General features: G+C 36.3%; 1 protein-coding gene across 1 annotated transcript; it reads left to right on the top strand.

Annotated features, from left to right (window-relative positions):
* The first annotated feature begins 10,246 nt into the window (after positions 1-10,246).
* LOC149015659 (glucan endo-1,3-beta-glucosidase 6-like) lies at positions 10,247-15,263 on the top strand. Its single transcript, XM_089156143.1, has 2 exons — positions 10,247-11,579; positions 13,775-15,263. Exons 1-2 carry the CDS (start codon positions 11,248-11,250, stop codon positions 14,889-14,891), a joined length of 1,449 nt encoding a protein of 482 aa, XP_089012269.1. The 5' UTR covers positions 10,247-11,247; the 3' UTR covers positions 14,892-15,263.
* Positions 15,264-15,674: the final 411 nt, after the last annotated feature.

Below are 15,674 nucleotides of genomic sequence, written 5' to 3'. Positions count from 1 at the left end.
CAAATGGAAAAAGAGTCCTTGCATACCTCAATATCTTATTTCCTATTTGTGATTTGATTAAAAAAAGAAAAAGAGGAAAAAGAATTATATTCAGATAAGGAAGAAGGAAAATTCCCGTTTTTGAATGTCTCTGTTCAATTTTGATCAAGCCCTTCATCGAACGGTCATCCGGTGTCCGATCGAGCTGATTTTTGAAGGAGAACTTCACGACTTCTTGATATTCAAATCCAATGGTGGAATTTTGCATTTGATTTCTATAAGTCAATCCGATTAGTACGTCAAAACCTTAATTGGTTGAGTCAGATAGAAACCCTGAGTTTGATTCAAATTTTGTCAAAGATTCATATCCCATGTAAGCTCTATAAAAGGAAAGCATACTCCATCAAGGGAGAACGTGTTTTAGAGCTTAGTGGAAGCACTCTTTATTCTCTCTTCAATTTATTTAGGCTTTCTTTAGTTTCTTTGCTTGCATTTATGAGATTTAAATTTCTAGATTGAATGTTTAGATTTAATTTTTCTATGTAATGCAATTCAAGTTCAAGTTTCAAGTTTTAATATTCATTTTTCTCTGGGTCTAGCAATTGCAGATCTAGATCAAGATCATTCTAGATCTAGATCTGGTTGTTAGGGTTGGTTGAGATTCGAATCGTTTGTTCAATTCACAAGTAACATTCTTCAATAATCTTTTCTCCTCACGTCCATTCCCGCTTCTATCTACCCCTCCATATTCTTAATTTAGGATTTACTTTCAGCATTTATTTATTGTTCTCCCTTCCCCTAGGTCCTTGATCGGGCTTGCCTCTCTTTGGTTAAGGCCTCCTTTTTGACTCGGTTATTTATTTGCCAATTACTTTGCAATACTTCGCATTTATTTATTGTTCTCCCCTCCCGGTCCTTGATCGACAGGCCTCTCTTTGGTTAAGATTTCTCTTCCCTTTAATTGCTTTAATTATTTATTTTCTACAATTTCTTTTTCTCTAATATCCTTTTCCCGATTCTGTGGACTTTAAGCTACGGCAAAGGGTCCACGATCAAAGTCATTATAATTATACTCCCCTTCCCTAGATCGAATTGACACTCGGATCACTTCCCTTTTATTTTTATTTATTATTCGCATTTTTTTCTGCCTTTGTTAATTACGCATTGATTATGTTTGCTTTAATTTTTGTTTCAATTTAATCACTTAGTTTAATTAAGTAATTAACAAATTTTAATCATTGTACTCGCATTATCATTAAGAAGTTAATTCTAAAGTGGCATATCTCCTTGAGATCGACCCGTTAGCTACACGATACCGTGTGCTTGCGGTTACTTTTAATTTCATAAACATGACGTAATTCATATCGCACTTGCTTTTATATATCATGATTTTATTATTTTTCTCATTTCATTTTCTTATGAAAATTCATTCATACCACACTTGCTTTTATATATTCAGATGTTTAAACTTTATTTTTTTCACGCGAATTCAGTTATGCTTGAATTGCATCATTCCATTTTGGCCAATAATTTATTCATTTACATTCATCAACTGATTTAGGTTCAAGATCATCGTCTTGTTTCATTATTTCAATAATAACATAATATACAAAAATGTTGTTGACAACTATTTCTTTTTTATTCCATCATTTTTCTGTAGTGATATAACTAATCGAGATCTTTTCATTTTTATTATTTCAAGTACTGAAACCTCTTATGGGGTTTTATAAGAAGTTATGTCTTTAGGATTTTCATGATCAATTGTCTTCATTTTATGACCATCTTAACCATTGCTCATTTCATTTTTCTAGAATTTTATCATTGGAACCGATTGGTCTTTCACGATTTAAGCGTAATTTAACTTCATATGCACAGATAGATTATCCTGCTAGGACATCAATTCTAATTGAAACATTTGAATTGAAATATGAGATTTAGTAATTATATGTAGGTTAATAAAAGTATCTGGCAGTTAATTCATAATACTTTGTAATGCATTATTTTTTGAACTTCAAGTTTATTTTGCTTAGTACGAAGATCTAAATGAAATAATGATAATGCATTTCAATCAATTTATTTTTTCCAACTATTTATTCTCTTCCTTCGTGTTGGAAAAACTAATTCATCAAAATGATAATCAACAAGTCTCGCTTTATATAAATTTCTAATTATTAACAAAATATTGATTTATATAATGAAATTCATATCCAACATATATTCCAAACTTTCTTTGGGACTTCTTTGTGCGTTGTGGTGGAGTAAGTGGAATATAAACTATATAGCTAAAAATTTTAAGATGAAAAATATTTAGTTCATGATCATAAGTCAATTATAATGAAAAATATATAACTATTAATTGGAGACGTTTAATAAATTATTTTACCAAATCATTTTAGGTATAAACATGAACAACAAGGCTATTCACTGTGATTTCAGTTGTCATACAGTAATCATTTAGAGCCTGAGATGTAAACTCACCAACATTATCAAGACAAATTGTCTTTATTTTATTATCCATAAATTGTGCTCTTAATTTAATTATTTGAGCAAACAATTTCACAAATACCAAATTGCAAATTAATAAACATATATGTAACTATCTTATAAATGCATTTACTAAAATCATATATTATCTGAATGATCTACATGATGGATGAATGATCTCATATATTTCACTTTATATATATATATTCAAAAAAAATTAGAGATTTAGTACCAATTTTAGCTGGTAAAGATCTAGTAATAAATTTTTCTTGAAAACAACCAACATAAGAAAATTAATTGAATTGAATAATCTTCTAGTTCTTTAATGACTAATCATATGAAGTTTCAATAATTATTCATATCATATTTGATCGGAATGGTCTAACCGATCATGCCAAATAATAAAACCACAAAATCAATATTCTTTGAATTTACCACAACATGTGTTTCAACCATGCGAATATTTGTGTAGTGCAAACCGGGAGAAAAAAATCTAACATTTTTGTAGTAATTATAGATGTTCATTTTTACTATTATTTATAATCTTAATATGATAACCATTTTGACAAATATCTTTGAAACTTAATAAGTTTTTTGGAGAATTACTATAAAATAATGCATTATTTATATCCAATTTGGTCTTCCAAATAATAAGATATTAACTCTTCAGGAACATTCAATCAATTTTTGTATTACCAATTATTGTATGAATATTGACTTCCCCATCATTAAATAAGATAAATAGTTTTTATCTTTCAGTACAATATGCATTGTATCACAATAGAAAATATCCATATTCTTCAGAATGAAAAAATATATCAAAATATATATGGAAAGTCAATATAAAAAAAGAAAGAATAAAATTAGAAAGGAAAAATAATTGCATTTAAGGTAAACAAACTAACATAATATCAATTTTATTTTATTTGAACTCTAGTAACATAATCAAATCTTCAATTATTATCTTCGAAGTAGTCTGTAGCATCTAGATGCGTAGTATCTATAAAGCAATCAAAATTATCATCTTTATAAGCAAAATTTTTTGCTTTAGTATTATTATTTTGGAAAGTCAAATTCATCTCCACATTATTTTCGTTCATTTAATTTGAAGCTTGACAAAGCTTAACAAAATATTGTGGAGTACGACAGATACGTGCCCAATGACATTTTATATCATATTGCTGACAAATATTATCTTACTCCTTGAAGAGTTACATTAAGAATCCTTATTATTTTCTTATTTATTTCCATTATAAGAACGATAATTATTTGTTTTTGCTTCATCCATATAACCATGACTATAAATTTGCATTTTTCTCAGGCTTATCAAGAATTGATGCATTCACTTAGGGAATAGAGCAAAACTAGTAGGACAATTTTCATAATTTTTCATTAATAATTCATTATTTTTCTCCAGACACAAGAAGGTATGAGATTAATTTAGAGTGCCTTTAAAACCTTTTTCATGATATTGTTTTTGTAATAAGATATTTGAAGTATGAAAAATTGCTAGTAAGATCTCATCAATAATATTATTTTTTTCCACATAATTTCAATTCATAACTAATTTTAAAAACGCAGAACTGTATTCATTTACAGTTTCAAATCTCGCAACTTCAGGTGCATTTGCAGAAGTATACATTTAAAATCTTGCAACTTCAAGTGCATCATCCAACTATATTTGTGATGCAAAATTAATAATCCCTATATATAATAAATAAATCATCATATTAAGATTAGTTGACGACAAACCATAATTGTTAAGGCAACCTAATGTCTTATAATTTGTTTGATTCTTAGATTCAATAAATCACGTACCTTAATCATAATGCACTTACATTATAAGATGGACAAAACGAACTCCATTGTTTACAGAAATGCGCAAGGAGGTCGCTCATCCTTTATACCTTATAATAGAAAGCATAATGATACATAGTTTGTCATCTTTCTTCTTAAAACACAATACTTTGAGTGGAGTTGTGCTGATAATGTGCTATAAAATGGAGAAGATATATTTAAGATAAGAAAGAAATATGGACAAAATGAATCAAAACTCTTCCATTGAGTAATGTGCATTAAATACTTATAGTAGAAGTAACATATTCTCTTTGGAGAAAAACACCCAGCTAGGGGTCGACGATTTGCTTAGAGAATAAAAATGAGAAAAAAGGCAGAAGGAGGGCTTTATATCTAGAGGACAATAGAGACCGAGGAAACCAATAATGTCTCCAACTATTCGGGAGCATCATGTCGGGGCATATTCCCAATGGTTTAAAATTTAAGCAAACAAGGAAGAAAAGAAAAGAAATCCGCTCTTAAGACTGTCGATGTAGATAGAGAACTCTCCTGAAGGACCGGAATTTGCTTGCTTGTCACACACGAGAGCTTGGAGGATGTATTTGGGTGGGATCGAGTATTTAGCACAAATTCCCTCAAGATCGGATGAATGAATATCGGAGGCAAAACTCCCAAACGATTTTTGGACCATTTAGGCTGCGAAGAAGCAGCGCTTGCTTTAGTCTAGGAACGAGGAACTACCGAGGGTCTAGTAACCATGTCCTCAGCAAGATTCCCTTGCTGTAAAAGGCAGGAAGTGCCGAACTAGCGGTTTGTACCCCTAATGTTTTAGTGCTTGATAACTCGACAGACTTGGTTTGATCCTCGGGATCTGACTGCTGAGCAGAATCTAGTCCTTCAACCAATCGACTAATGGAGTCTTTAGAGGTCTTACCACTACCCATCCTCCTAAAAAAATCTAAAGGGAGGGTTTCCATAAAGTGCGTCAAGGTGCCCCTAAAAATCCCAAGATTGGAGGTCACACGATGAGGGGAGAAGGAATGGGTTCAGCCAGATAGCCAAGGAACTAGAGGAAAAAATTAAAAAAGAAATAAGAGAAGAACCCAACAAAAATAAGCGAATGTAAACTCTAATACTTCCTGAGATCCAAAAACAAAAGTGGAGTAAAGGAACTTACTGTTTTCAAGTGAAGTATTGATGCCTTTGAGAAGACAATGGAATTGGAAATGGAATTGCAAGTGCGAAAGCATAGAAAGTCACCTAAAAAAGCAGCAACAAAAAAGACAACCGGATGTTTTGATGCGTAAAAATGAAGTAGGAACAAAGGATCCCCTTATTTAAGTGGCAAGGGATATGCTGGATCGATGGCCCTTGGTTGTCAAACAAACGGCTAAGATTACACACTCGTTCGACACACTTGTTTGTAGACAATCCTTAACCAATGACTAAGATGCAATGACTAAGATGGATCCACTGTAGACAAACTAGATTACACAACGGTTCAAAGTTCGAGTTAGCTACCATGGCCTTTGAACATGTCAGTCCACGTGGCTTTCGAAGCTTGTTATGCGAGGCACGAAGATGACGCGTAAGAAAGCAATGGTCATATCAATCAATAGGGCATTTGGAACTCCTCGAGAGGGCCCATCGGATTTCCTTCCTGAAAGTAAAGTTCCTTATCCTAGTTGTCATGCCACACATTGATTAGTTGACCGACTATGTGGCTTGGGGGACTAGTGATGAGTAGTTGTTATGTCGAATGAGCCAACCCGAACTAGCTATCAGATGTCCAGACCGTCCTGGCTTGGTCATGACCCGAATAAGCCAAACCATATCACCCTCGGGATATGACATGCGCAACAAGATTACCAAGTAACAAAAGAAATGTAATCCCAACGGACTCATAAGACAATCTAGTAATATGGGATATGTGAAATCCCCAAATTTGAGAAAGGCACAAACCCTAAGATCAAACGAACAACTGAAGAGCCAAACGGTGTAATCCGATTGTGCAAGCCAAGAGGTAAATGCCCATACACGCCCACTCGAGCCTCAAGGTAAAGGTGTCACACCCCACCCGCCAGTCTTGGTTACCCGCCCGACAACCCGTGGGAGTGATCCGTCACAGGATCCATGGTTTTAGTCTATCAATAATAATAAATGCAAGTAAAGACAATCATGAGCAAGAATAAGTTCAATAATTAAATAAAAGGATTACAGGAGTCCAAATACTCCAATAAAATAATTAGGGAAAGAATAAATAATCAAAAAGAATATAAGTTCACGGAAGCAATTCAAAAGGTTTAAATAAGTTTCTTTCCGGTTTCTTTCTCTAAAGCTAAAAACTTAAGACTCAAGTTTATCAAGGTGAGGGGTTCTCCAATTCTTCTCCAGACGATGGCCAAAGTGCCTGACAACTTGTCTCCTATGCCCATCAATGGGTGCTATAAGCACATTCCATGCACTCGCAGGAGCTCCCGCACAGGCACTCTCCATTTCCCATTGCCAATGCCACATCTTCTTCATACGAGAAGGCTCCTTTATGGGAAACCAATCCATCTTCCAACGTATATCCTCCATCTATACAGGCTAATAAAACATAGACAAATAAAGGAATGAGTTCTGAAGAACTCAGTAAGAACAACAATAATTCACATCCATTTGTTAAACCATAAGAAATGCATATATGATATGTATGAGTGCAAAGTATGAATACCGCTAAGATCTAACCATTCAAGTCTCTAACAGTTGACATGCTTTAAGATATAACACCAGCCCTCCTCTGGGTAGGTCTAGTCATTCTGATTCGGCAAGGACTGGTTACCTCTGTAGGGATCTTGGGTAAAATGGAAAGTCCACACCTTTTCTTAAACCATGGCTGGGGTTAAGTCAACACTCTCTCACCACGACCATTGGCATGAGTACTGACGCATGTCGGAGTTTCTAATGCAATGCAAGTCATAATGGTAACACACTATATGAAGTCCAGATACATCCCCTATGGCACCAACCAACTCGGTTCAGTATCCTTCGCAACCTAGGAATGAGAACCCTCACGAACTGGCTACCGCTATTGAACTCTATTCTATAATCCTATGGTCATCCACATATTGTTGGGGCGGAATGCTCTCATGACTCCTCATGACACCCGGTCCGTTCCTTAGTATGTCCATGAGCCCAACCCTAACATATGCAACCCTACCATTGTATGACCAACAGTGGACAAAAGTCACATCATTGCCGTCATGGATCATCCGGCTTCAATTCCCCTACCGAAAAGGTAATAGCATGTGGGGTACCTAGCCATGCAATTATAGACTCTACCTAGGTATGTCATCAATTAGTTATGACAGTGCTGGAGACATCAACGAGCATGTGTCCCATACCACAGCCCTCTGATATCTTAAGCCAAGATATCCCAATGGAATACCCCTTCCATCAGAGCCACAAACTATCATCCATCATCAAATACATTCATAATTGACAAAGTATATGTAAAGACAATACAAACAACAAGCATATAATAAGATCAACATGCTAAACAAGGTTACAACAGTATATGAAATGAAAAAACAGTAAGAAAAGACACTGGACTAGTATGTTCAAGTCATTATATAAATATATGATTGTATGTCCTTACCTGTAAATAAGTAGAATTCCTCTGGATTGCAAACCAGAAACAATTATAAAACTTTTATTGGAAACAGAGGACATCTATAAACAAGGTTATAATAATATGTAAGTCGAATGAATCAAATTGGATCAAACCCAAAAGTCACTTGGTCACTGGAAACCAACCAGTCGCTTGGTTTGAGCGACTGCCACTAGTGACTGCCCAAAAACAATGAGTTTTAATCCGAAACTCAGGCTTTTGATCATCCGATTTCAATCCCGAATTTTGGATAATCATAGTCCGAATTTCAAATCTAACACTCCCACAACCAAGGGAAATACGAAACCTAACAATTAACATCAATTTGGTTATCCAGAATCCTCCCCTTGATTAGATCAGTCTTTTTCACGAAAGTAGGGTTTCGTTTTCGGACCTGATCTAATCAAGATCATTAACAAAGGTAGGTACTGTAATAGAAGGATCATGAACAACCAAAGAGGAAAACTAATATACTTTAATCATAGCTAAAGGTAGAGTATGGGTGAACAAAGAATCACTTACCTCAACCAGATCAGCTATAAAAGACAGTAGAAGCCTCTAGAATACTAACAACACTTCAGATCACCTTCCAACACGTCTCCATAGCCACCTAACCACAAAAAACAGCAATTTCGAATATAATATTCGTAAAATAGACGAGGGTTGCTATTTATAGAAGTTTAGGGGCAAAATAGGGCAAAACCCCGCAACCAGGACCAGGCGGTCGCTTGGGGTGGTCATTTAGCCTAATCAACCGCCACTAGCAACTGCCCCCTAGTATATTGCTATACAAGGGTGTTTTGCCCAAGGGGTTGATGTCCAAGTACAACCTAACCCTAATGAACACATGGGGGATGTCTTACATTCATTCCAGACATCTCTAGACATCACTTGTCTTCCAGAAGTCCAACTACCAAGCAAGACAGACTCTTCATCAAGAGAATCTAGATCCATGGGTTCAGGGTATGGATTATGGACTTCTATCCGGACACTCCACAAATTTACCCGACTAAACCTTCTGGTTCTCGGACCTGCAATAAGGATCCCGAGTTAGATATACCAGAGTTGTTACGAAAGGCATGAACAATCTTCAACTACTTTTCATTATTGAGTTAGTGCTCTGCAATCACTAAGAGCATACTGAAGTGGTGCACGAACTCACTTGACTGTCGGAGGCGGCATCCTAACCGCATAATTGGCCCACGTCTAACAAATGCTTTTGTAGAAAGAAAGGAAGGTTTGCAGTCGAGCCAGATTCAGACGTATCATTTGCATCCGCTACATTGTTGACACATGAAAAAAAAAGGTTGTACTTAGATCCCCACTCAGAAGCCAAAAACAGTTTTCTAGTATTAAGAAAAAAAAAAACATGAAAATGACTTCTAATCAAATATTTTTAGAACAGAAACATTATAATATGGTGCCCCCATGATCTCCTTCCATGCTTTAAAGAGAGAATATACAATCTTTCACGAACAGCCTCCGTAGTTTGAAAAGTGCCTATCAAGCATCAACTAATTTTGAGAACTCGAATAAGTTTGTCAGCGAAAGCAATTGGGTAAAGTTTCAAAAAGGACATTTGTTTCTATCCACCACCTGTTATGAACGGTCATGATTGAAGAGAATCAAACTCATGATGAAGTGGACCCCAAGTGCTTTTCCTGTTATGATTTCAAAAATTTACAACGTACGTAGTACAACAGGTTATCACAGTCTCTGAGACTTGTTACTTAAATATGTTTGTTCTAATGCTCCGAGACCCGAAAATTTGAAAAACTAAAAAGAACTCCGAAACTAATTCGTATCGGTTTTCGTAATGTTCCTTGAACAAGTTTGTCGTGACGTGTTACGAGAAACTTTTTTTCATTTTCTATATTATTATTATATAAAAAAGAAGTACCCTCTGAGACACTTGTCGACGCCTCGCGCGTTTAGCCGAATAATCACTCTCGTCAGCTTCTCGGGGAATCTGGTGACTTAAGACCACTACCTGCCAGTTAACTGACGGCAGGTAGTGTCACGAGGATTTTTCAAAATTTGGAAACGGTTTTGAATTTATCGTTAAGTTCGCCGTTACTTGATAGCCATTCGTCTCTGAGCAGTGCAGTATGGAGCAGAAACCATCAGAGCTCAGACGAAATAAATATAAATAAACAAATCCCTTTTTCAAAATAGAAAAAAAGGGGGGAAAGAGACATCCCTGTATGGCCGTGTAGAGTCTTGTGCGTACAAGAATGGTATTAAATTATTTGCCTAATCTACAAGCTTTTGTCTTATAATTTTTTGACAAATTTTTCTTATCTTCCCCCAGATGCTTCACATTTTTTATTTTTTATTTTCCTTGCAACAACATGTAATGATATCTCAGATCATGATTCTAGCATCTTCGCTGGTGTCACCTGCACCAGTTACTTTTATTCTACACGGGCATCATTATATCAAGCTTCCTGAGTTTTTTAATGGAATCTTGGTACCATCTTTTGAATTCCACTTTGTGCAATTCCCCAAGTTTTTTAACTCTTTTCTCTCTATTGGAGCTTCTCGAGTCTCGGCAACCTCAGGTTTTCCGATCTCGACTTTTTTTATTTTCAGATTCCAGAGCTTTCGCTCTACTTCATTCCTCCTTATCTTAATCAAAGCTCGCTTGCCATTTCTTGAGAGGCTGGCTCATGCTCTCCCGGTTGTACATTTTCACAGTGGTTCCAGGTGTGACGTCAGATGCTGGCGCCCTTTTTCTTGAAGGTCTAAGCTAGTTTTCATTCCAACTCGGAAAGGCTTATCAGAATCCAAGTGTCTCAACCCAAATCTCTCTTGGGTTTATATGGGAGCTTTCAGCTACAGTAGTTGTAGAGTAATCTTTGCTCTCTAGTTTTCTTCTAGATTTATTCCCTTTACCGTTTTAGGCGTCTTTCCCGAATTTTCCTCTTTTTTTTTCTTTTTCTTCTCCTCTCTCTCTTTCTCTCTTCCATCTTCTACTATACTTCTATATTTTTACCAAAAAACCTATACTACTATATCTGCACTTAGTTAGAACTTAGAAGTAGTTCTTGTTGGGTATTCTCTACCAGCTGCATGTAAAACTTTTTTTTCCTTCCCTTATCATCTCTGTCATGGGTATCTACCCATCTTAGGTTTAGTGTGTTGAGTCAAGTGCCAGAGCTGTTCTTAGCAGCGGATTAAAGGAGGAGTTTTTCTGGGTTTTACATTTTTAGCTTATGGATCTGAATCGCACATTCAGCTCTCAAACCCAAGCTTTAATATAAGGCTATTTTGTTTTCCGGTTTGGTTTTCACACAAAGAGGCTGTTCCAGGGTGGAGAGCTGGATTTAAGGATTATGGCGCAGTCGCCTTTGGTTCTTGGTGTGCTTTCTTTGTTTTGTATGGTGGTTTCAGTTACCAGTATTGGGGCTAACTGGGGTACACAGGCAACACACCCTTTGTCACCTGATTCAGTTGTGAGGATGCTCAAGGATAATGGGATTCAGAAAGTAAAGCTCTTTGATGCTGAATCAGGGGTTCTGCAAGCTCTTGGCGGGTCTGGGATTGAGGTTATGGTAGGTATCCCTAATGAAATGCTCGCTATTCTGGCTTCTAGTATGAAAGCAGCTGAGACATGGGTGGAGAAGAATGTTTCCTCTCACATCACCAAAAACACCGTAAACATCAGGTAAGCTGCGTCCAACACTTACTGTAAATCTATTTTCCCCATCCAGCAGCATCCCATGGAAATTCTTAGCCTTTCATTTTATGAGTCTCTGTTGACAAATTAGGGCCAGTCAAGGCATAGGGCAGAGGTGCCCAACTAGTTTTGGAACCATTAATGTTTGTGTTGGAGTTCCATTATTAATACGGATTATCTGGTACCTAGATGGGTTAGACAGTACCACAATATTTGGTGAAATAGAGTCAACCAGCGCTGCTGAGCTCCAAAGAAGGTGCTTGGTATGTTGGTTACTATTTGCTAGCTGAACTTTTGGTCACTGTTTCAATACCTGGAAACAGCCTCTTGAAAAACAGGTGTAAGGTTGATTCTGCTAAACGCATGAGCTTTGTGCACTGAGTGTGACCTTCATGGGTTGTCTGAACCGGGTGCCGGCTTTTGCACAAGTAGAGTCCAAGGGGCAATTTTTTGAAGCAGTCCAAAATTGCTGAGAGACTGTTTTGATACCTTCGCCTCAGGATACAGCTGTTTTGATAATAAAATGGAATTGATTCGCATTTACTCAACGTGTAGGGCTCAAGATAATATTGATTGCCTTGATAGATTATATTATAAAGAAATGAAATGGGTTTCTATTTGCTTAACTCAGTTGGGCTTAAAATAATTATATTCGTTGTTATGGATTGTATGATAGTGAAATGGAATTGATTCCCATTTCCAGGTGGTCCTACGATTATTGGTGTTGGCTTGTGAGGAATTGTTAAATATTTTGGTCTGCATATTTTAATGTGGTTGATGTTGTAGTCAGTTGTGTCATCTTCCTATTCTTAAGAGGATATAAGACTTTCATAGAATTGTTCAGTAGCTTTGGGTTACTATGTGATAGTTTTCACTCCATTTTCTTTAGTTACAATTGTATTTCTACAATTCAAATCCAGTGATGCTGTAATTAGTACTTTGATAATTTTTGCCATGTCTTTCAGTAACTGTGATACCTTTTTGTTGTCCTCAGTAATTAGCATATGGAATTTGTAATTCGTTACTTTTGATTGAGTTTAGCACGAGCTATTAAACATGAAACTTTTTAAATAGTATAGCCTTTTCTCACTTTGTCTAATGGTTTGGACATGAGGAATTTCAGATTTCAATCTATTTTCTCAGTTATTTAACAAAGCTTAACTCCTGAGGGCAAGCTGCCTTATGCTAATTATTAATGTCACAGTTGTTAATGTAGCTGACCCCATTTAGTCGGGATAAGGCTGCTTCTTGTTGTTGTTGTTACTGACTTTGAGCTAAGGAGCTTCATTTGATTTGAATTTTTCATCAGCAGTGAAATAATTGTGATGTTGTTAATGATTAAATTAAAGGATTTGTCTTGCTGCTGGGTGTGTCTATAAAGGTTTCTTTTATGAATAATTGTGAACTATTTTTCTGTTTTTGCTAGTAAATTTTTTACTCTGTTTTATCGATTTCCTGTCTGTAACTATGTTAATCCATTGGGAAATGAATTATCTTCCAGAATGTTATAGATTCTTCTTCAACTTTTAGTTGCGTTTTTTTTGCCTGCACTTCTTAATGTCTGCAACTTTGACCAGTTAGCAATCCCTCTTGAAGGTTGGATTGGATCTTCAATTTTATGTTACTAAGATTGTTAGATATTTTGATCAGAATGTAAGCTGGTAACATTATCACAAAACCCAGAAGCACCAAATGGTATGATGTGATTCAGGCATCTATAATTGATGTGCACTTATACATTGCTCACTGGAAAAAATAAAGAAGTTTCTTTTTTTATATGAGTAATTAGGTCCAACTTCATATTCCATCGATTGAAAGTGTTGTTGCAACATTTCCAATCATGACTTTTTTTAAGATCCATGATTAATCTTAAATTAATGGGTTCTTTGAGGGTTTCTTCAGCTGCACGTGGGAGGTTTGTCAAAGTATTACTTATTTAGATATTTTGATGGATCATGGCAACGCTAATCTTTGACTCCCTTTTGAGAATATACATCATTTCCACTTCAATCTCAGTTGCTTTTCCCTGGATGTATTAACTTCCATTGGAAGTATGATAATGTAAACATTTTCCCTTAAACATAGAGGGAACTTCATTCCAGGTTCTAGTAGTGTTTTCTTTTCAGATCTGATGATCTGTACTGTAATTTTCCTAATATCTTGTTTCTTTTGCTTAAATAAAGGTATGTGGCGGTCGGGAATGAGCCTTTTTTAACGACATACAATGGAACCTTCCTTACTACAACCTTTCCAGCTTTAAAAAATATCCAATCTGCACTCATAAAAGCTGGTCTGTCAAGCCAGGTGAAGGTCACTGTACCCCTCAATGCTGATGTATATGAAAGTTCAACGGGACTCCCATCAGGCGGTGATTTCCGGACTGACATCCATGATCTAATGGTTGCTATTGTGAAGTTCTTAAGTGACAATGGAGGTCCTTTCACTGTCAATATCTATCCTTTCATAAGCCTTTACAACAACCCGGACTTTCCCGTTAACTATGCCTTCTTTGATAGCACCTCTGCACAGTTGACTGACAATGGGAATTCCTACTACAACATGTTTGATGCAAACCTTGATACTTTGGTATGGGCCCTTCAGAAGAATGGATATGGCAATCTACCGATCGTTGTTGGAGAAATTGGGTGGCCAACCGATGGAGACAAGAATGCGAATCTGCAATATGCACAGAGATTCAATCAGGGACTAATGAACCACATACTGACTGGGAATGGAACACCAATGAGATCAGGGCCTGTTGATGCATATCTATTTAGCTTGATCGACGAGGATGATAAAAGCATCACACCAGGGAATTTTGAAAGACATTGGGGAATATTTTACTTCGATGGAATTGCCAAGTACCAGATGAATCTGGGGAGAAACTCAAGTAATTTAGTTTCAGCAAAGGGTGTTCATTACCTGGAGAAGAAATGGTGTGTGATGTCTCCATCAGCGAGCATGGATGATCCACAAGTGGCACTGAGTGTGAGTTATGCATGTGGGCGAGCTGACTGCACAAGCCTTGGTTATGGAACAACTTGTAGCGGTCTCGATGCTCGTGGGAATATTTCTTATGCATTTAACAGTTACTACCAGAGATTAAATCAGGATGACAGTGCTTGCAAGTTCCCCAACCTTTCAATGATCACAAAGACTGACCCATCCCCATCAACAGGATATTGCAGATTTGAGATCATGATCCAGCCTATCTCCATAAATGGTCAGCAGGGACTTGGAAGTCTCCAAAAGAGGATCAATTTGATAGCTTTTGTGTTTACCTTGTTGACATTTCTGTGATTGCTGAATTTTTAACTTATGGGTTATTCTTTTCTTTAGATGTTCTCTCTTTTCATTTCCTGTTGGCACAAACAAGTGGAGAAGCAAGATAGGTATCATCAGTGTTGTGCTAAGAGGTAATTTTTGCTGTCTCTGAAGGAGAGGTCAATTATTCTGGTCTTTGAAAGCTATTTGGCTTGAGTTACAGTTTCCGTAGTTGCCTAGGTTTATGGAGTTGTTTCCAGAGTTCAATCAGAAATTTAAATTTATTGTGATTATCTCTTATGTTAGTGTTTCATGTATAAATTTTCAATTACAATTTAAAAAAAAAAAAGGGTTTACATGGTAAGTTCTATTGGTAATTGACTTTTGTATTCTTATATATATAGCATGGTGGGCAAAAACATGTGCTTTGTGATGCATGGTAAGTTTTTATTTATAACCTTAAAGGGAAGCAAAAACATACTTGTGCTGTTGTGCATAACCATTAATGTATTTGGAACTTATATAAAATTTCAAACAAACCTTTGAATACCCAAAATTTTGGTGGAAGTGGAGGAGATGCTGGCTGCGGTGAGGGCGTTGGCAGAGTTGGTGAGGATGCTAGAGGTAGTAGCAATGAAAGATGATGCTGGGGGTACTAGAGGTGGTGGAGGAGGTGAAAGTTAACATAGAGCAGTGGTGATTGTTGTGTAGGTTGTGGTGGCAGTGACAATGGCAGTATGGTAACAGTGGTGGTGATGGTAGAGTTGGTGGTGGTGGTGGCGGCAGCGGCGATGTTCTAGTGGTGGTGGTTGAGGCAGC

This window comes from Hakea prostrata, chromosome 5, assembly GCF_041222555.1.
Source record: "Hakea prostrata isolate BN-2017 chromosome 5, UWA_Hpros_2, whole genome shotgun sequence".
Classification (NCBI taxonomy): domain Eukaryota; kingdom Viridiplantae; phylum Streptophyta; class Magnoliopsida; order Proteales; family Proteaceae; genus Hakea; species Hakea prostrata.
The sequence above is the reverse complement of the archived record's forward strand: the minus strand, read 5'-3'. Positions and strand labels throughout refer to the sequence as shown.

Excerpts from the sequence above, each read along its gene's own strand:
- LOC149015659 (XM_089156143.1), top strand. The coding sequence starts at position 11,248 with ATGGCGCAGTCGCCTTTGGTTCTTGGTGTGCTTTCTTTGTTTTGTATG. Across the intron at positions 11,580-13,774 it reads AAAAACACCGTAAACATCAG|GTATGTGGCGGTCGGGAATG; the intron begins GTAAGCTGCGTC and ends GCTTAAATAAAG.